Source organism: Elephas maximus, chromosome 1 (assembly GCF_024166365.1).
Source record: "Elephas maximus indicus isolate mEleMax1 chromosome 1, mEleMax1 primary haplotype, whole genome shotgun sequence".
Classification (NCBI taxonomy): domain Eukaryota; kingdom Metazoa; phylum Chordata; class Mammalia; order Proboscidea; family Elephantidae; genus Elephas; species Elephas maximus.
The window spans coordinates 13,860,697-13,881,673 of record NC_064819.1 but is presented as its reverse complement, the minus strand read 5'-3'; the positions used below and the strand labels follow the sequence as shown (position 1 = coordinate 13,881,673).

General features: G+C 64.6%; 1 protein-coding gene across 2 annotated transcripts in view; it reads right to left on the bottom strand.

Annotated features, from left to right (window-relative positions):
* PDIA5 (protein disulfide isomerase family A member 5) overlaps nucleotides 1-20,977 on the bottom strand; it is a 138,203-nt gene that overhangs the window by 7,063 nt on the left and 110,163 nt on the right. For both annotated transcript variants that reach the window (XM_049878259.1, XM_049878251.1), the window contains exon 15: nucleotides 3,435-3,505. In XM_049878259.1, coding sequence (XP_049734216.1) covers nucleotides 3,435-3,505 — 71 coding nt within the window. The remainder of the gene's footprint in view (nucleotides 1-3,434; nucleotides 3,506-20,977) is intronic.

The window sequence follows — 20,977 nt, the reverse complement described above, 5'->3', positions numbered from 1 at the left end:
CACCCCTGTGGGAAATTCAAAGACAAGTGAGGTCTCTGCCCTCAACGAGTTCTCAGTCTTGAGGGGCAGATGATCTTATAAACGTAGCAAGAGAATACAGAACGGCCAGAGTTATAGTGGAGATGTGGGTCAATCACAGAGGGGCCTCCAATGCCTCAAGGCTCAATGGCCCTGCCCTGGGCTGAGATGAGAACACCTGCATGCGTGGCTGCCTTGCCAGCCCAGCTGTCACCTGCCCATGCTCACCAGTCCCCCACCACGGGTCCTTGTCCTCATGACGCCTTTGATAACACCATCCACTCCAACACTAACAGTCTGTAGCCCTTTCTCCACCTAGCGTGTCAACTGATAAGGTCCCCAAGTAAGCTCCTGGGAGGGGGTGGAGGCTCCCCACTAAAATATGAGCTGCCTCACACAGCTTTATTGATTCAGTAAAATAAATCTCTGCAGGAGCTAATATTGACTTTGGCTATGAAAATGGAGGTGAACAACCAACTGCATATTGATTGGGGAAGGAACAGGGACTGTCTTCTGGGTGGTAAAAAACACAATTCCAGCTAAGAGGTGGCAGGAGGGGGGTGTCAGGAAGAACTGGAAGTCAGCAGATCCAGCTCTGGCTGCCAATGACCCACTGGGCATCCTCAGGCAAGCTCACGTCCTCTCTCTGGGCCTTGATCCTTCATGTGTAAAAGGAGAGTGCTGGACAGCCCAGGGGTTCCCAAATCCCAGCCTGGGGCCGGCAGCAGAGCCAGCTCTCAGGAATCACAAATTCCCAGAAGCACTCAGAGACCCTGATGGGATAGCTGTAGGACGGCACCCAGTAATTGCGGCACCCAGCCTGGAGTACAGGGTGGGCCCCAGCCATGTTAGCCCCTAGGCCACAGAGTCGGGGAGGGAAAGAGAGGGTCTCTGCTTCCCTGCTGTGATTGTGTGCTGCCTCCAGAAACCACAGAGCTGCCAGCTGCCGGGGACAGAGCAGTTAGGACGTATGCCCTTGAAAGCCAGTGAGAGTAATCTCTGGCTTGGAAAAAAGGAAGCAGGAAGGAGGGATTAGAGGGAATAACAGGGTCAGAGAGAAGGGACCCAGGAAAAGGTCAGGAACATTGCTGGCCCAAGTGAAGACAACCAATCAAAGGCATAACTGTGTCTAGAGGAGGGGCTTGTCAGGGCAGGGAGGGTACCTGGACATCTCTGGGTGGTGCAGATGGCTAAGCGACTGGCTACTAAACAAAAGGCTGGCGGTTTGAATCCACCCAGAGGCATCTCAGAAGAAAGGCCTGGCAATCTATTTCCCAAAGCTCAGCCACTGAAAACACTATGGAGCACAGTTCTCCTCTGATACACATGGGTTTGTCATGAGTTGGAATCGATTCCCTGGCAAGCGGTTTGGGTTTGGTTTCGGTGCATCAGGAAGGGCTGCCTCCTCATGGTGCTAGTGGGGGTCAGGTACCATGCCAAATGTGGGCTGTCTCCTTCAGGGCTCCCCAGCCATGGGCCCCTGGTGCCTCAGCCGGATCTGTGCTCCTGACACCACGCCCCTCAGCACGGCTGGAGGACCAAGCCCAGGCTCTGCGTGCCCGAGGGGTGCCCTCAGAATCCTTCACAGGCCTCCTGGAGCCTGCAGAGACCTGGGCAGCCGGTGGGGCAGGGAGACCACCCCCTCCCCCAGCCCTCCTCCCATCTGTCCAGAGCACCGAGTCTGCTGGGTGGAGGGGCTGGGAGCTACATGGAGTGTTTGCTATTGCAGAGTGGCTCTCAGGGGGCATAAAAAACCAGTTGCCATAGCTGACACCAACTCAAGGTGGCCACACGGGTGTCAGAGTAAAACTGTGCTCTGTAGGCTGGTTTTCAAGGGCTGATTTTTTTAAGAGGCTGATTGCCAGGCCTTTCTTCCGAGGCATCTTTAGGTGGACTTGAACCTCCAACTTTTCAGTTAGCAGCTGAGCATGTTAACTGTTTGCACCATGGCATAAGGCCTCCTCAAACTAAACAGCTCCAGTCCCTGGAGTTCCCAGGTGTGGATGGTGAGGGAGACAGAGATGGGAAAACCCTTCCCACCACCCCTCCCCATGCAGGCCAAGTGGCTGGCAGAGAAAAATATTTTGGCCCTCATAATCCCTCCTGGCTGGGTGGGGGTGCCTCAAGGGCACAGCCAGGGCTTGCAGGTGATGGTAGGACTCCTTGAGTCCAGGGAAGGGTCTTGGGAGTCTGGGTGTCCCTGGCTTGTCCCCACTTTCCATGCATGTGTCTGCCCCCTACCTGGTGTCCTCTGACTTGAACACTGTCCAGTTCTCACAGGGCCATCTCTGCTACACCTGCAGGCATCAGTGTCCTGCCTCTGCCAGGCCCAGAAGGTACCTGCAGGCCTGACCTCCTTTTGGCTACGATCAAAGCCTTTCGGCCACGATCAAAGCCTTTCGGCCCAGCAGAAAACAAGAGCCTTTGCCCTGAGTGATTCATCCCTGCCCACTGGTGCCCCCGCACCTAATGCCTCTCTGCCACGGCTGAACTCCTGCTCTTGCTGCCTCGCCTGCCTGCTCTGTCTTCCAGGAGCCTCTGCTTAGTTTGCTGCCCAGCACCCACTCTGTCCAGCTTGCCCCGACCCAACCAGATAAAATGCCACCTAGGCTTTAAATGAGGTGCTGCAGCAGAACTGCACATGATTGGGGGTCTGGCCGTGAGTGAGTGAGCGTCCCCACACAACTGCATGTTTCTGGGACCTCCTACCACCGGTTCCAGGGCTGGGAAGGGTCTTCATGGTCATCTAAACAAGCACCCCAACTTTACAAAGGTCTGGCGTGTCAACACGGCTTATCCAAGGTCCCACAGTTTAGCAGCAGCCAAACTGCGCTTCCCAAGTTCAGGGTCTTTGCTCTGCCCTAGCCGCCCCCTCTCCTGGTAGTGGCCCAAGGCTGCACCTGGCTGCTGGAGCTGCCTGGGCCGTGGCTGGCACCCACCCCGCCCCCTCTCATCCAATCGCAGCTCTAGCTTGTTAATTTTATGCTTCATCAGCTGGCAGCTGCAGAAGCTTTCACTGAGGCAGGACGAGGCTGCTTTCCTCCACCACTGCCTCTTCCAGCTGACTTTTGTTGGTTTTTTTATTTGTATTTTTAATTATATCGGTAATGCATAATTACAATCCTACTGTAAAAAGGTTCAGGTGCTAAATAAACAAACAGATGACGCCTTTTACTGTGCCCCTCCCCCAAATCACAGCTGTTAATGGTTCAGTGTACACATTTTCATTGATGTTGTGGCATAAACCCTGGCCTGCTCCATCTTATGAAAAGAATATCCTAGCTCCCCAAGAATCCCCGGTCTCTGCAGAAATGTACCAGTTGAGAGAAGGAGGCCTGGAGGGGAGGGGCAAGCAGGAGGGATGGGTGGCAGGGCAAAGCTGGAGAGGGGTCAGAGATGAAGAAGGGCACTCTTACCTTCCGGTCCTCTTTGAAGACATCAGCGGTGGCAGTAAAGTGTGGAATGACCTTCTTACAGTGTGGGCACCCTGTGAGAGGGGAAGGAGAGAAGACACAGGATGGAATGGTGCACCACGGGAGGCCGCAGGCCCAGGTGCACTGCCTGGAGCAACTGGAGGCCTTTCCAGAGCAACCCCTCCACCAGACAGACTGTGGGGGTTCATGTGATTCCCACGGCCACCACCACCGGCCCCTACTGTCAGGCTGCTGGGGCAACCCTGCCATTCAGACCATCCAGCTGAGGGCTTGCTCCTGCCCTGACTGCCCTCATGGCTCCTGATCCAGCAAGTAGAGGGAGCTTTGGGCTTAGAAAAGGCAGATCCTTGCTCAGGAGTCTCCAAGCCTGTTATATATCCAAGAGACAATGGCAAGTCTCTCCATTTCACCATGAAGAGAAAGTGGGCCTGGGGAAGGGTGGGAGGCCAGGGCAATCCCCCTCCTGAGCTTCCACTGCTCATGTTTGCTGCTGACTTCCACACTCCTAGCCTCCCCAGCCCACAGGGTGAGCAGCCAGACCAGCTCCCGTGTCCTCATGCTGTCCTTCTGCCCTTCACTCTACAATCAACCTGAGCCACAAATCCAGGAACCAGAGACCCAATGGGGCCAGGCCAAGATGAAGACAGGCTTACTGGGAGTCAGTTTCCTGGCCCAGGGCAGAGGCTGGTCAGATGGACGAGGGCCGTCACTGCAGAAGCCCTGGTACCACAGTGGTGGGTGCCCCTCCCTGCCATCTTGCTCTGTGCATCACCTGAGCCTTCTCCAGCTCTGACCGAAGCCTCTCAGCACAGGGCAGGGAACTGTTCTCAGGCTACTCTCTCCTCCTGTCACAGGGTGCCCTGGTGGACACCCACTGAGGAGAACCCCTGGAAAGCCGCAGGCTGCTCTGCCCTGCCTCCCTTCCTTGGTCCTTGCTGCCCTTCAGCCTGAGCACATCGTAACCCGCCTCCTCTTTCAACTGCTGAACAAAACTGCCAAGAGAACAGAACTGCTCTGAGAGAAGGCTTTCCCTGACTGTGGTAATTAACTTTGGTAAAAGAAAACACGGGTGGGAGAGGCCAAATGCCCCGTGGGGAAAGCTGACTCCGGCCCACCGCTTCCTGACACACGGCTGTGGCTGGGCACAGCAGGCCACTTCGAGCAGGCTCGGCAGCGATGACACTGGTGGGAACTAGGAATGGCTCTGCTCATCTGCTTTCTCTCCTCTTCCAATAACTATGACCGACATTTCACAGGGTTCTGTGAAGCCAAATTAAACCTGAGCTACAGCTCTCATCTGAGTTTAGCACTTGAGCCGGTTCCTGAGATAGGCCGGACCTGGCATCGGGGACGGGGAGAGGGCTGTTCCCAGCATCTGATGCAAAAGGAGAAGAGAGCTAGGCTGTTACCGGACTCAGACAGAATTCATTTTTGTTCTTATGTCAGAACTAAATGAGACAAAGTGCCCCGCATATCCTAACTCACTGCAGAGACCGGGGAAGTGATGTTCTTCATTGCCTAAAATGTCAATTACAAGTTGCTCTTTGCAAATTTTGACCAATCAGAGGAAAGAATCACTCAAATTCATAAAAATCTCATACTATAAAGGAATGAAGTTATATCATTTTCAAAATATTTAAAAAGCACGACCTCTGGTTACCAAGGTATGTCAAAGGCGTACAGGCTGGCTGATAACAGGCAGGTGCGGGCCTCTTGTGAACGGCACCTGGAAGTCCTCTGATCACATCAGGCTGCTTGAAAAATAAGCGACCCCCTCCCCCAAATCTGCTTTCATTCCTAGTTTTTCCTTTTTAACCTCCTGGCTTACTGAAAGTATAAAAGTAACTGTCAGCCTAGTGCAGATTCCTGTTACCGTCAATTCAGAATATGCAGGTCTCAGATTAAGGGCTTTCGGTTGCATCCAACTTTCTCATTACCCAAAAGGAAGAACACGGGAGATGAAGAACGGGAAGAGAGGCTGTTTCAGAGAGGCCGTGAAGATGTTTCCCAGAGGTGTCAGGTGGGCCAGGAGGGGCAGGTCTTCTTAAAAACAGGCCCCACCTCTGGGCAGCGGGAAACCAAAGGAGCCTCCCAGAGCTGGGAGAGAGGAATAAAGACTGAGGGTAGGATGAAAAATTCCAATTCTGGAGGCTCATCCAAGCTGGTCTAAGGGGCAGTCACCATGACAGACCACTCAGAGCAGAGGGAGGCGTCCAAGAGGAGAGAAGAACTGTGCAGAAGCTGGGGAGGAGGGGTGGAGAGGGGAGGTGGGCTGGAGAGGGGAGGTGGGCTATGGGGAGACAGGAAGTGCGGGGAGGTTGGAGGGATATTGGGGGGAGAGGAATGTGAGGAAGCAGGAAGTAGGGGGCAGGGAGGATGTAAGGTTGGGATTTTGCTTTTGCCTTTTACCCTATACCTTCATCAGGTATTTGGCTTTACTCACTGACTTTTCTGTAGTATCTAGAGTATTTAAGCATATATTCTTTTCATCACTGAAAGAAATTAAAAGATGGATGACTTTGTCCTTGGATAGTCCCTCCCTCCTTCTAGCCCACTGGTGAAGAGGTTGTGTCCTCTGGAGTGCTGGGGCAGGACTGGGGCAGAAAAGTGCAGCAAGGGAGATGGGAGACTCCAGGGACCAAGCCCTCTGCCGGAAGGTGAGCTGCCCAGTGCCACTGCCCTGAATGGATGACTGAGTCCTGTGAGGCCTGGCAGGGTTGTGGCTCCTTCCCTAGCATCCCTGGGCCCAGGAGATCGCCAACACAGAGCTGTTATGTGCTGAAGGGAGAAAGGAAGGCTGCTAGTGTAAGAACAAGGACAAGTACAAACGGAAAATAAACGAGTAAATGCCTCCTTTGAAAATGGGGAAGGAGCTGCGCCCCTCCTCCACTGCTATATCTAGATTTTACCCTAACCAAAAAAAACCAAACCCAGTGCCGTGGAGCCGATTCCGACTCATAGTGACCCTATAGGATAGAGTAGAACTACCCCACAGAGTTTCCAAGGAGCGCCTGGCGGATTCGAACTACCGACCCTTTGGTTAGCAGCTGTAGCACTTAACCACTAGGCCACCAGGGTTTCCCTCTAGATAACTTGTAATTGTAAATTCTTTCTAAAAAGTATGTAAAGGTGACTTCTGGTAATCCTCCTGTAAACCAAAAAACCAAACCCATTTTCACTGAGTTGATTTCCACTCACAGGAACCCTATAGGACAGAGTAGAACTGCCCCACAGGTTTTCCAAGGAGCAGCTGGTGGACTCGAACTGCCGACCTTTTGGTTAGCAGCTAAGCTCTTAACCACTGCACCACGAGGGCGCCAATTCTCCTATACCTTCATGTTTTTCCAGGAAGGAAACCAGCATAAACTCAGATGGCCTAGCCCCATCTCCGGGCCAGAAGGATTAGAAAAATTAACAATTTTTTTATCTTCACAACATGAACGTAACCAAAAAGGTCAGCAGTTCAAATCCACCAGCTGCTCCTTGGAAATCCTATGGGACAGTTCTGCCCTGTCCTAATGGGTCTCTATGAGTTGGAATTGACTCCACAGCACACAACCACCACCACCTACATAATGGTTAACATTTTTTTCTGTCTTTGCAATCTTTTACGCAGATTGCCTGTGATACATCATTCTGATAGTAAGCATTACCAGACTTTTCCTCCTCTTCTATTTTTTCATGGAGAAGGTTTCAGGGTTGGGAGTACATTTCGTTACTAACAACTTTTCCCCCAAATTAGCACCTCCACATGGTAGGAATGCCCATTCCACATTCCCTGGGGGTTTGGGAGCCTGTCTGCCCTGCAGCCAGGAGGGGCCTTGTGTCTATCGTGAAGGTCCCTCAGCCAGGAATCAGACAAAGAGAAGCTGAGGGGATGCCATGGCTCTGGCTCAGTGGTCTGAGGGCTCTTCCTAGATTTCTAGAGGCAGAGAGGGGCATTTCTGGGGGAAAGCACTTAGGCTGGATGTCTGAAGTCTACCCAGTGGCTAGTGAAGGACTCTGTAGTTTGATAACCAGATTCTCAGTTGCTGCTGAGAAAATTCCATCTCTGAATCATGCCTGTGACAAAAAGAGATAATGTCACCCCAGGCTGGAGGAAGGGCACGGCCACTACCTGGCCAAAAGACCTTGGGCAAGTCACACTATCTCGGAGTCTCAGGCCTCTACCCCTACTCTGCCCAGAGGCAAATTTTAGCTTCTTAGAATCTACTCAGTTTTCAAGGGGATACCCTAAGGACAGAGGTGGGCAGTGAGAGACTCTGGGAGGAAATGAGAGGGAACAAGTACCACCCAAGAAGAAAAGGCAAAAAGAGCGGGACTGGAGGCTGGCGTGATAAATGTGTCAGCTGCCCGAGGGACGGAGTCAGTCGGTGGCACTGAGGGGGGCCCAGCAGGCAGCCCCTCCCGATGGTGACTCCAGAAGAGACACTACAGATTACTGACACTCGGAAAGTGTGGGCAGGAGGGGAGCAAACAGGAGGGCTGTCTACAACTCAGTGGGTTTATGACGAGATTGAGCCGCCTGGCCCCTCTGTAGACACAGCTTTTATTATCCTCACTCCATTAAGCTGAGCTGTAACCTGGGGGAGAGAGAGGAGGGCAACGGGAAGAATGGGAAATTCGAAGAACCTTGCCTTTTAAGTATCAATTAACAACTTCAAAACGGGAATACACAAAAACCCGAGGTCACAAACACAAGTGTTAGCAGCCATTTTACTTCCTCAACTTAAGCTTTGATTAAAATGAGAACCGCACCGGCGCCCGGAGAGAGAACCGCACCGGCGCCCGGAGAGAGAACCGCACCGGCGCCCGGAGAGAGAACCGCACCTGGCGCCCAGAGAGAGAACCGCACCGGCGCCCGGAGAGAGAACCGCACCCGGCGCCCGGAGAGAGAACCGCACCGGCACTCCACTCTGAGAGAGAACCGCACCCGGCGCCCCGAGAGAGAACCGCACCCGGCGCCCCGAGAGAGAACCGCACCGGCGCCCGGAGAGAGAACCGCACCGGCGCCCGGAGAGAGAACCGCACCCGGTGCCCGGAGAGAGAACCGCACCGGCACTCCACTCTGAGAACCGCACCCGGCGCCCCGAGAGAGAACCGCACCCGGCGCCCCGAGAGAGAACCGCACCGGCGCCCGGAGAGAGAACCGCACCGGCACTCCACTCTGAGAGAGAACCGCACCGGCGCCCGGAGAGAGAACCGCACCGGCGCCCGGAGAGAGAACCGCACCCGGCGCCCCGAGAGAGAACCGCACCCGGCGCCCCGAGAGAGAACCGCACCGGCGCCCGGAGAGAGAACCGCACCGGCACTCCACTCTGAGAGAGAACCGCACCGGCGCCCGGAGAGAGAACCGCACCGGCACTCCACTCTGAGAGAGAACCGCACCGGCGCCCGGAGAGAGAACCGCACCGGCGCCGGGAGAGAGAACCGCACCGGCGCCCGGAGAGAGAACCGCACCCGGCGCCCCGAGAGAGAACCGCACCCGGCGCCCCGAGAGAGAACCGCACCGGCACTCCACTCTGAGAGAGAACCGCACCCGGCGCCCCCGGCGCTCGGAGAGAGAACCGCACCGGCACTCCACTCTGAGAGAGAACCGCACCGGCGCCCGGAGAGAGAACCGCACCGGCACTCCACTCTGAGAGAGAACCGCACCCGGCGCCCCCGGCGCTCGGAGAGAGAACCGCACCGGCGCCCGGAGAGAGAACCGCACCGGCACTCCACTCTGAGAGAGAACCGCACCGGCGCCCGGAGAGAGAACCGCACCGGCACTCCACTCCAAGAGAGAACCGCACCCGGCGCCCCCGGCGCTCGGAGAGAGAACCGCACCCGGCGCCCGAAGAGAGAACCGCACCCGGCGCCCGGAGAGAGAACCGCACCCGGCGCCCCGAGAGAGAACCGCACCCGGCGCCCCGAGAGAGAACCGCACCCGGCGCCCCGAGAGAGAACCGCACCCGGCGCCCCGAGAGAGAACCGCACCCGGCGCCCCGAGAGAGAACCGCACCGGCACTCCACTCGAGAGAGAACCGCACCCGGCGCCCCGAGAGAGAACCGCACCGGCGCCCGGAGAGAGAACCGCACCGGCGCCCGGAGAGAGAACCGCACCGGCACTCCACTCTGAGAGAGAACCGCACCCGGCGCCCCCGGCGCTCGGAGAGAGAACCGCACCGGCGCCCGGAGAGAGAACCGCACCCGGCGCCCCGAGAGAGAACCGCACCCGGCGCCCCGAGAAAGAACCGCACCCGGCGCCCCGAGAGAGAACCGCACCCGGCGCCCCGAGAGAGAACCGCACCCGGCGCCCCGAGAGAGAACCGCACCCGGCGCCCCGAGAGAGAACCGCACCCGGCGCCCCGAGAGAGAACCGCACCCGGCGCCCCGAGAGAGAACCCCACCCGGCGCCCCGAGAGAGAACCGCACCGGCGCCCCGAGAGAGAACCGCACCGGCACTCCACTCGAGAGAGAACCGCACCCGGCGCCCCGAGAGAGAACCGCACCCGGCGCCCCGAGAGAGAACCGCACCCGGCGCCCCGAGAGAGAACCGCACCCGGCGCCCCGAGAGAGAACCGCACCAGGCGCCCCGAGAGAGAACCGCACCGGCACTCCACTCGAGAGAGAACCGCACCCGGCGCCCCGAGAGAGAACCGCACCGGCGCCCGGAGAGAGAACCGCACCGGCGCCCGGAGAGAGAACCGCACCCGGCGCCCGGAGAGAGAAACGCACCCGGCGCCCCGAGAGAGAACCGCACCGGCGCCCGGAGAGAGAACCGCACCGGCACTCCACTCTGAGAGAACCGCACCGGCACTCCACTCTGAGAGAGAACCGCACCGGCACTCCACTCTGAGAGAGAACCGCACCGGCACTCCACTCTGAGAGAGAACCGCACCGGCGCCCCCGGCGCCCGGAGAGAGAACCGCACCCGGCGCCCCGAGAGAGAACCGCACCCGGCGCCCCGAGAGAGAACCGCACCGGCACTCCACTCTGAGAGAGAACCGCACCCGGCGCCCCCGGCGCCCGGAGAGAGAACCGCACCCGGCGCCCCGAGAGAGAACCGCACCCGGCGCCCCGAGAGAGAACCGCACCGGCACTCCACTCTGAGAGAGAACCGCACCCGGCGCCCCCGGCGCCCGGAGAGAGAACCGCACCCGGCGCCCCGAGAGAGAACCGCACCCGGCGCCCCGAGAGAGAACCGCACCCGGCGCCCCGAGAGAGAACCGCACCCGGCGCCCCGAGAGAGAACCGCACCGGCACTCCACTCGAGAGAGAACCGCACCCGGCGCCCCCGGCGCCCGGAGAGAGAACCACACCCGGCGCCCGGAGAGAGAACCGCACCGGCGCCCGGAGAGAGAACCGCACCCGGCGCCCCGAGAGAGAACCGCACCGGCGCCCGGAGAGAGAACCGCACCGGCACTCCACTCGAGAGAGAACCGCACCCGGCACCCGGAGAGAGAACCGCACCGGCACTCCACTCTGAGAGAGAACCGCACCCGGCGCCCCGAGAGAGAACCGCACCGGCACTCCACTCGAGAGAGAACCGCACCCGGCGCCCCCGGCGCCCCCGGCGCCCGGAGAGAGAACCACACCCGGCGCCCGGAGAGAGAAACGCACCCGGCGCCCCGAGAGAGAACCGCACCCGCGACCGGAGAGAGAACCGCACCGGCACTCCACTCTGAGAGAGAACCGCACCGGCGCCCGGAGAGAGAACCGCACCGGCACTCCACTCTGAGAGAGAACCGCACCCGGCGCCCCCGGCGCTCGGAGAGAGAACCGCACCGGCGCCCGGAGAGAGAACCGCACCCGGCGCCCCGAGAGAGAACCGCACCCGGCGCCCCGAGAGAGAACCGCACCCGGCGCCCCGAGAGAGAACCTCACCCGGCGCCCCGAGAGAGAACCGCACCCGGCGCCCCGAGAGAGAACCGCACCCGGCGCCCCGAGAGAGAACCGCACCCGGCGCCCCGAGAGAGAACCGCACCCGGCGCCCCGAGAGAGAACCGCACCCGGCGCCCCGAGAGAGAACCGCACCCGGCGCCCCGAGAGAGAACCCCACCCGGCGCCCCGAGAGAGAACCGCACCGGCGCCCCGAGAGAGAACCGCACCGGCACTCCACTCGAGAGAGAACCGCACCCGGCGCCCCGAGAGAGAACCGCACCCGGCGCCCCGAGAGAGAACCGCACCCGGCGCCCCGAGAGAGAACCGCACCCGGCGCCCCGAGAGAGAACCGCACCCGGCGCCCCGAGAGAGAACCGCACCAGCACTCCACTCGAGAGAGAACCGCACCCGGCGCCCCCGGCGCCCGGAGAGAGAACCGCACCCGGCGCCCCGAGAGAGAACCGCACCCGGCGCCCCGAGAGAGAACCGCACCCGGCGCCCCGAGAGAGAACCGCACCCGGCGCCCCGAGAGAGAACCGCACCCGGCGCCCCGAGAGAGAACCCCACCCGGCGCCCCGAGAGAGAACCGCACCGGCGCCCGGAGAGAGAACCGCACCTGGCGCCCCGAGAGAGAACCGCACCGGCGCCCGGAGAGAGAACCGCACCCGGCGCCCCGAGAGAGAACCGCACCGGCGCCCGGAGAGAGAACCGCACCGGCACTCCACTCGAGAGAGAACCGCACCCGGCGCCCCCGGCGCTCGGAGAGAGAACCGCACCCGGCGCCCCGAGAGAGAACCGCACCGGCGCCCGGAGAGAGAACCGCACCGGCACTCCACTCTGAGAGAGAACCGCACCGGCACTCCACTCTGAGAGAGAACCGCACCCGGCGCCCCCCGCGCCCGGAGAGAGAACCGCACCCGGCGCCTCGAGAGAGAACCGCACCCGGCGCCCCGAGAGAGAACCGCACCGGCACTCCACTCTGAGAGAGAACCGCACCGGCACTCCACTCTGAGAGAGAACCGCACCGGCACTCCACTCTGAGAGAGAACCGCACCCGGCGCCCCCGGCGCCCGGAGAGAGAACCGCACCGGCGCCCGGAGAGAGAACCGCACCGGCACTCCACTCTGAGAGAGAACCGCACCGGCACTCCACTCTGAGAGAGAACCGCACCGGCACTCCACTCTGAGAGAGAACCGCACCGGCACTCCACTCTGAGAGAGAACCGCACCGGCACTCCACTCTGAGAGAGAACCGCACCGGCGCCCCCGGCGCCCGGAGAGAGAACCGCACCCGGCGCCCCGAGAGAGAACCGCACCCGGCGCCCCGAGAGAGAACCGCACCCGGCGCCCCGAGAGAGAACCGCACCGGCACTCCACTCTGAGAGAGAACCGCACCCGGCGCCCCCGGCGCCCGGAGAGAGAACCGCACCCGGCGCCCCGAGAGAGAACCGCACCGGCACTCCACTCTGAGAGAGAACCGCACCCGGCGCCCCCGGCGCCCGGAGAGAGAACCGCACCCGGCGCCCTGAGAGAGAACCGCACCCGGCGCCCCGAGAGAGAACCGCACCCGGCGCCCCGAGAGAGAACCGCACCGGCACTCCACTCTGAGAGAGAACCGCACCCGGCGCCCCCGGCGCCCGGAGAGAGAACCACACCCGGCGCCCCGAGAGAGAACCGCACCCGGCGCCCCGAGAGAGAACCGCACCCGGCGCCCCGAGAGAGAACCGCACCGGCACTCCACTCTGAGAGAGAACCGCACCGGCACTCCACTCTCAGAGAGAACCGCACCGGCACTCCACTCTGAGAGAGAACCGCACCGGCACTCCACTCTGAGAGAGAACCGCACCGGCGCCCCCGGCGCCCGGAGAGAGAACCGCACCCGGCGCCCCGAGAGAGAACCGCACCCGGCGCCCCGAGAGAGAACCGCACCCGGCGCCCCGAGAGAGAACCGCACCGGCACTCCACACTGAGAGAGAACCGCACCGGCACTCCACTCTGAGAGAGAACCGCACCGGCGCCCCCGGCGCCCGGAGAGAGAACCGCACCCGGCGCCCCGAGAGAGAACCGCACCCGGCGCCCCGAGAGAGAACCGCACCGGCACTCCACTCTGAGAGAGAACCGCACCCGGCGCCCCCGGCGCCCGGAGAGAGAACCGCACCCGGCGCCCCGAGAGAGAACCGCACCCGGCGCCCCGAGAGAGAACCGCACCCGGCGCCCCGAGAGAGAACCGCACCGGCACTCCACTCTGAGAGAGAACCGCACCCGGCGCCCCCGGCGCCCGGAGAGAGAACCGCACCCGGCGCCCCGAGAGAGAACCGCACCCGGCGCCCCGAGAGAGAACCGCACCCGGCGCCCCGAGAGAGAACCGCACCCGGCGCCCCGAGAGAGAACCGCACCGGCACTCCACTCGAGAGAGAACCGCACCCGGCGCCCCCGGAACCGGAGAGAGAACCACACCCGGCGCCCCGAGAGAGAACCGCACCCGGCGCCCCGAGAGAGAACCGCACCCGGCGCCCCGAGAGAGAACCGCACCCGGCGCCCCGAGAGAGAACCGCACCGGCACTCCACTCGAGAGAGAACCGCACCCGGCACCCCGAGAGAGAACCGCACCCGGCGCCCCGAGAGAGAACCGCACCCGGCGCCCCGAGAGAGAACCGCACCCGGCGCCCCGAGAGAGAACCGCACCGGCACTCCACTCGAGAGAGAACCGCACCCGGCGCCCCCGGCGCCCGGAGAGAGAACCGCACCCGGCGCCCCCGGCGCCCGGAGAGAGAACCGCACCGGCACTCCACTCGAGAGAGAACCGCACCCGGCGCCCCGAGAGAGAACCGCACCGGCACTCCACTCGAGAGAGAACCGCACCGGCACTCCACTCGAGAGAGAACCGCACCCGGCGCCCCGAGAGAGAACCGCACCGGCACTCCACTCGAGAGAGAACCGCACCGGCACTCCACTCGAGAGAGAACCGCACCCGGCGCCCCGAGAGAGAACCGCACCGGCACTCCACTCGAGAGAGAACCGCACCGGCACTCCACTCGAGAGAGAACCGCACCCGGCGCCCCCGGCGCCCGGAGAGAGAACCGCACCCGGCGCCCCCGGCGCCCCGAGAGAGAACCGCACCGGCACTCCACTCGAGAGAGAACCGCACCCGGCGCCCCGAGAGAGAACCGCACCGGCGCCCGGAGAGAGAACCGCACCGGCACTCCACTCAGAGAGAACCGCACCGGCACTCCACTCTGAGAGAGAACCGCACCGGCACTCCACTCTGAGAGAGAACCGCACCGGCACTCCACTCTGAGAGAGAACCGCACCGGCGCCCCCGGCGCCCGGAGAGAGAACCGCACCCGGCGCCCCGAGAGAGAACCGCACCCGGCGCCCCGAGAGAGAACCGCACCCGGCGCCCCGAGAGAGAACCGCACCGGCACTCCACTCTGAGAGAGAACCGCACCCGGCGCCCCCGGCGCCCGGAGAGAGAACCGCACCCGGCGCCCCGAGAGAGAACCGCACCCGGCGCCCCGAGAGAGAACCGCACCCGGCGCCCCGAGAGAGAACCGCACCGGCACTCCACTCTGAGAGAGAACCGCACCCGGCGCCCCCGGCGCCCGGAGAGAGAACCGCACCCGGCGCCCCGAGAGAGAACCGCACCCGGCGCCCCGAGAGAGAACCGCACCCGGCGCCCCGAGAGAGAACCGCACCGGCACTCCACTCGAGAGAGAACCGCACCCGGCGCCCCCGGCGCCCGGAGAGAGAACCACACCCGGCGCCCCGAGAGAGAACCGCACCCGGCGCCCCGAGAGAGAACCGCACCCGGCGCCCCGAGAGAGAACCGCACCCGGCGCCCCGAGAGAGAACCGCACCGGCACTCCACTCGAGAGAGAACCGCACCCGGCACCCCGAGAGAGAACCGCACCCGGCGCCCCGAGAGAGAACCGCACCCGGCGCCCCGAGAGAGAACCGCACCCGGCACCCCGAGAGAGAACCGCACCGGCACTCCACTCTGAGAGAGAACCGCACCGGCACTCCACTCTGAGAGAGAACCGCACCGGCACTCCACTCTGAGAGAGAACCGCACCGGCACTCCACTCTGAGAGAGAACCGCACCGGCACTCCACTCTGAGAGAGAACCGCACCGGCACTCCACTCTGAGAGAGAACCGCACCGGCACTCCACTCTGAGAGAGAACCGCACCGGCACTCCACTCTGAGAGAGAACCGCACCGGCACTCCACTCGAGAGAGAACCGCACCCGGCGCCCCGAGAGAGAACCGCACCGGCGCCCGGAGAGAGAACCGCACCGGCGCCCGGAGAGAGAACCGCACCCGGCGCCCGGAGAGAGAAACGCACCCGGCGCCCCGAGAGAGAACCGCACCGGCGCCCGGAGAGAGAACCGCACCGGCACTCCACTCTGAGAGAACCGCACCGGCACTCCACTCTGAGAGAGAACCGCACCGGCACTCCACTCTGAGAGAGAACCGCACCGGCACTCCACTCTGAGAGAGAACCGCACCGGCGCCCCCGGCGCCCGGAGAGAGAACCGCACCCGGCGCCCCGAGAGAGAACCGCACCCGGCGCCCCGAGAGAGAACCGCACCGGCACTCCACTCTGAGAGAGAACCGCACCCGGCGCCCCCGGCGCCCGGAGAGAGAACCGCACCCGGCGCCCCGAGAGAGAACCGCACCCGGCGCCCCGAGAGAGAACCGCACCGGCACTCCACTCTGAGAGAGAACCGCACCCGGCGCCCCCGGCGCCCGGAGAGAGAACCGCACCCGGCGCCCCGAGAGAGAACCGCGCCCGGCGCCCCGAGAGAGAACCGCACCCGGCGCCCCGAGAGAGAACCGCACCCGGCGCCCCGAGAGAGAACCGCACCGGCACTCCACTCGAGAGAGAACCGCACCCGGCGCCCCCGGCGCCCGGAGAGAGAACCACACCCGGCGCCCGGAGAGAGAACCGCACCGGCGCCCGGAGAGAGAACCGCACCCGGCGCCCCGAGAGAGAACCGCACCGGCGCCCGGAGAGAGAACCGCACCGGCACTCCACTCGAGAGAGAACCGCACCCGGCACCCGGAGAGAGAACCGCACCGGCACTCCACTCTGAGAGAGAACCGCACCCGGCGCCCCGAGAGAGAACCGCACCGGCACTCCACTCGAGAGAGAACCGCACCCGGCGCCCCCGGCGCCCCCGGCGCCCGGAGAGAGAACCACACCCGGCGCCCGGAGAGAGAAACGCACCCGGCGCCCCGAGAGAGAACCGCACCCGCGACCGGAGAGAGAACCGCACCGGCACTCCACTCTGAGAGAGAACCGCACCGGCGCCCGGAGAGAGAACCGCACCGGCACTCCACTCTGAGAGAGAACCGCACCCGGCGCCCCCGGCGCTCGGAGAGAGAACCGCACCGGCGCCCGGAGAGAGAACCGCACCCGGCGCCCCGAGAGAGAACCGCACCCGGCGCCCCGAGAGAGAACCGCACCCGGCGCCCCGAGAGAGAACCTCACCCGGCGCCCCGAGAGAGAACCGCACCCGGCGCCCCGAGAGAGAACCGCACCCGGCGCCCCGAGAGAGAACCGCACCCGGCGCCCCGAGAGAGAACCGCACCCGGCGCCCCGAGAGAGAACCGCACCCGGCGCCCCGAGAGAGAACCGCACCCGGCGCCCCGAGAGAGAACCCCACCCGGCGCCCCGAGAGAGAACCGCACCGGCGCCCCGAGAGAGAACCGCACCGGCACTCCACTCGAGAGAGAACCGCACCCGGCGCCCCGAGAGAGAACCGCACCCGGCGCCCCGAGAGAGAACCGCACCCGGCGCCCCGAGAGAGAACCGCACCCGGCGCCCCGAGAGAGAACCGCACCCGGCGCCCCGAGAGAGAACCGCACCGGCACTCCACTCGAGAGAGAACCGCACCCGGCGCCCCCGGCGCCCGGAGAGAGAACCGCACCCGGCGCCCCGAGAGAGAACCGCACCCGGCGCCCCGAGAGAGAACCGCACCCGGCGCCCCGAGAGAGAACCGCACCCGGCGCCCCGAGAGAGAACCGCACCCGGCGCCCCGAGAGAGAACCCCACCCGGCGCCCCGAGAGAGAACCGCACCGGCGCCCGGAGAGAGAACCGCACCTGGCGCCCCGAGAGAGAACCGCACCGGCGCCCGGAGAGAGAACCGCACCCGGCGCCCCGAGAGAGAACCGCACCGGCGCCCGGAGAGAGAACCGCACCGGCACTCCACTCGAGAGAGAACCGCACCCGGCGCCCCCGGCGCTCGGAGAGAGAACCGCACCCGGCGCCCCGAGAGAGAACCGCACCGGCGCCCGGAGAGAGAACCGCACCGGCACTCCACTCTGAGAGAGAACCGCACCGGCACTCCACTCTGAGAGAGAACCGCACCCGGCGCCCCCGGCGCCCGGAGAGAGAACCGCACCCGGCGCCTCGAGAGAGAACCGCACCCGGCGCCCGAGAGAGAACCGCACCGGCACTCCACTCTGAGAGAGAACCGCACCGGCACTCCACTCTGAGAGAGAACCGCACCGGCACTCCACTCTGAGAGAGAACCGCACCCGGCGCCCCCGGCGCCCGGAGAGAGAACCGCACCGGCGCCCGGAGAGAGAACCGCACCGGCACTCCACTCTGAGAGAGAACCGCACCGGCACTCCACTCTGAGAGAGAACCGCACCGGCACTCCACTCTGAGAGAGAACCGCACCGGCACTCCACTCTGAGAGAGAACCGCACCGGCACTCCACTCTGAGAGAGAACCGCACCGGCGCCCCCGGCGCCCGGAGAGAGAACCGCACCCGGCGCCCCGAGAGAGAACCGCACCCGGCGCCCCGAGAGAGAACCGCACCCGGCGCCCCGAGAGAGAACCGCACCGGCACTCCACTCTGAGAGAGAACCGCACCCGGCGCCCCTGGCGCCCGGAGAGAGAACCGCACCCGGCGCCCTGAGAGAGAACCGCACCCGGCGCCCCGAGAGAGAACCGCACCCGGCGCCCCGAGAGAGAACCGCACCGGCACTCCACTCTGAGAGAGAACCGCACCCGGCGCCCCCGGCGCCCGGAGAGAGAACCACACCCGGCGCCCCGAGAGAGAACCGCACCCGGCGCCCCGAGAGAGAACCGCACCCGGCGCCCCGAGAGAGAACCGCACCGGCACTCCACTCTGAGAGAGAACCGCACCGGCACTCCACTCTGAGAGAGAACCGCACCGGCACTCCACTCTGAGAGAGAACCGCACCGGCACTCCACTCTGAGAGAGAACCGCACCGGCGCCCCCGGCGCCCGGAGAGAGAACCGCACCCGGCGCCCCGAGAGAGAACCGCACCCGGCGCCCCGAGAGAGAACCGCACCCGGCGCCCCGAGAGAGAACCGCACCCGGCGCCCCGAGAGAGAACCGCACCCGGCGCCCCGAGAGAGAACCGCACCGGCACTCCACTCTGAGAGAGAACCGCACCGGCACTCCACTCTGAGAGAGAACCGCACCGGCGCCCCCGGCGCCCGGAGAGAGAACCGCACCCGGCGCCCCGAGAGAGAACCGCACCCGGCGCCCCGAGAGAGAACCGCACCCGGCGCCCCGAGAGAGAACCGCACCGGCACTCCACTCTGAGAGAGAACCGCACCCGGCGCCCCCGGCGCCCGGAGAGAGAACCGCACCCGGCGCCCCGAGAGAGAACCGCACCCGGCGCCCCGAGAGAGAACCGCACCCGGCGCCCCGAGAGAGAACCGCACCGGCACTCCACTCTGAGAGAGAACCGCACCCGGCGCCCCCGGCGCCCGGAGAGAGAACCGCACCCGGCGCCCCGAGAGAGAACCGCACCCGGCGCCCCGAGAGAGAACCGCACCCGGCGCCCCGAGAGAGAACCGCACCCGGCGCCCCGAGAGAGAACCGCACCGGCACTCCACTCGAGAGAGAACCGCACCCGGCGCCCCCGGAACCGGAGAGAGAACCACACCCGGCGCCCCGAGAGAGAACCGCACCCGGCGCCCCGAGAGAGAACCGCACCCGGCGCCCCGAGAGAGAACCGCACCCGGCGCCCCGAGAGAGAACCGCACCGGCACTCCACTCGAGAGAGAACCGCACCCGGCACCCCGAGAGAGAACCGCACCCGGCGCCCCGAGAGAGAACCGCACCCGGCGCCCCGAGAGAGAACCGCACCCGGCGCCCCGAGAGAGAACCGCACCGGCACTCCACTCGAGAGAGAACCGCACCCGGCGCCCCCGGCGCCCGGAGAGAGAACCGCACCCGGCGCCCCGAGAGAGAACCGCACCGGCACTCCACTCGAGAGAGAACCGCACCCGGCGCCCCGAGAGAGAACCGCACCGGCACTCCACTCGAGAGAGAACCGCACCGGCACTCCACTCGAGAGAGAACCGCACCCGGCGCCCCGAGAGAGAACCGCACCGGCACTCCACTCGAGAGAGAACCGCACCGGCACTCCACTCGAGAGAGAACCGCACCCGGCGCCCCGAGAGAGAACCGCACCGGCACTCCACTCGAGAGAGAACCGCACCGGCACTCCACTCGAGAGAGAACCGCACCCGGCGCCCCCGGCGCCCGGAGAGAGAACCGCACCCGGCGCCCCCGGCGCCCCGAGAGAGAACCGCACCGGCACTCCACTCGAGAGAGAACCGCACCCGGCGCCCCGAGAGAGAACCGCACCGGCGCCCGGAGAGAGAACCGCACCGGCACTCCACTCAGAGAGAACCGCACCGGCACTCCACTCTGAGAGAGAACCGCACCGGCACTCCACTCTGAGAGAGAACCGCACCGGCACTCCACTCTGAGAGAGAACCGCACCGGCGCCCCCGGCGCCCGGAGAGAGAACCGCACCCGGCGCCCCGAGAGAGAACCGCACCCGGCGCCCCGAGAGAGAACCGCACCCGGCGCCCCGAGAGAGAACCGCACCGGCACTCCACTCTGAGAGAGAACCGCACCCGGCGCCCCCGGCGCCCGGAGAGAGAACCGCACCCGGCGCCCCGAGAGAGAACCGCACCCGGCGCCCCGAGAGAGAACCGCACCCGGCGCCCCGAGAGAGAACCGCACCCGGCGCCCCGAGAGAGAACCGCACCCGGCGCCCCGAGAGAGAACCGCACCGGCACTCCACTCGAGAGAGAACCGCACCCGGCGCCCCCGGCGCCCGGAGAGAGAACCACACCCGGCGCCCCGAGAGAGAACCGCACCCGGCGCCCCGAGAGAGAACCGCACCCGGCGCCCCGAGAGAGAACCGCACCCGGCGCCCCGAGAGAGAACCGCACCGGCACTCCACTCGAGAGAGAACCGCACCCGGCACCCCGAGAGAGAACCGCACCCGGCGCCCCGAGAGAGAACCGCACCCGGCGCCCCGAGAGAGAACCGCACCCGGCACCCCGAGAGAGAACCGCACCGGCACTCCACTCTGAGAGAGAACCGCACCGGCACTCCACTCTGAGAGAGAACCGCACCGGCACTCCACTCTGAGAGAGAACCGCACCGGCACTCCACTCTGAGAGAGAACCGCACCGGCACTCCACTCTGAGAGAGAACCGCACCGGCACTCCACTCTGAGAGAGAACCGCACCGGCACTCCACTCTGAGAGAGAACCGCACCGGCACTCCACTCTGAGAGAGAACCGCACCGGCACTCCACTCTGAGAGAGAACCGCACCGGCACTCCACTCTGAGAGAGAACCGCACCGGCACTC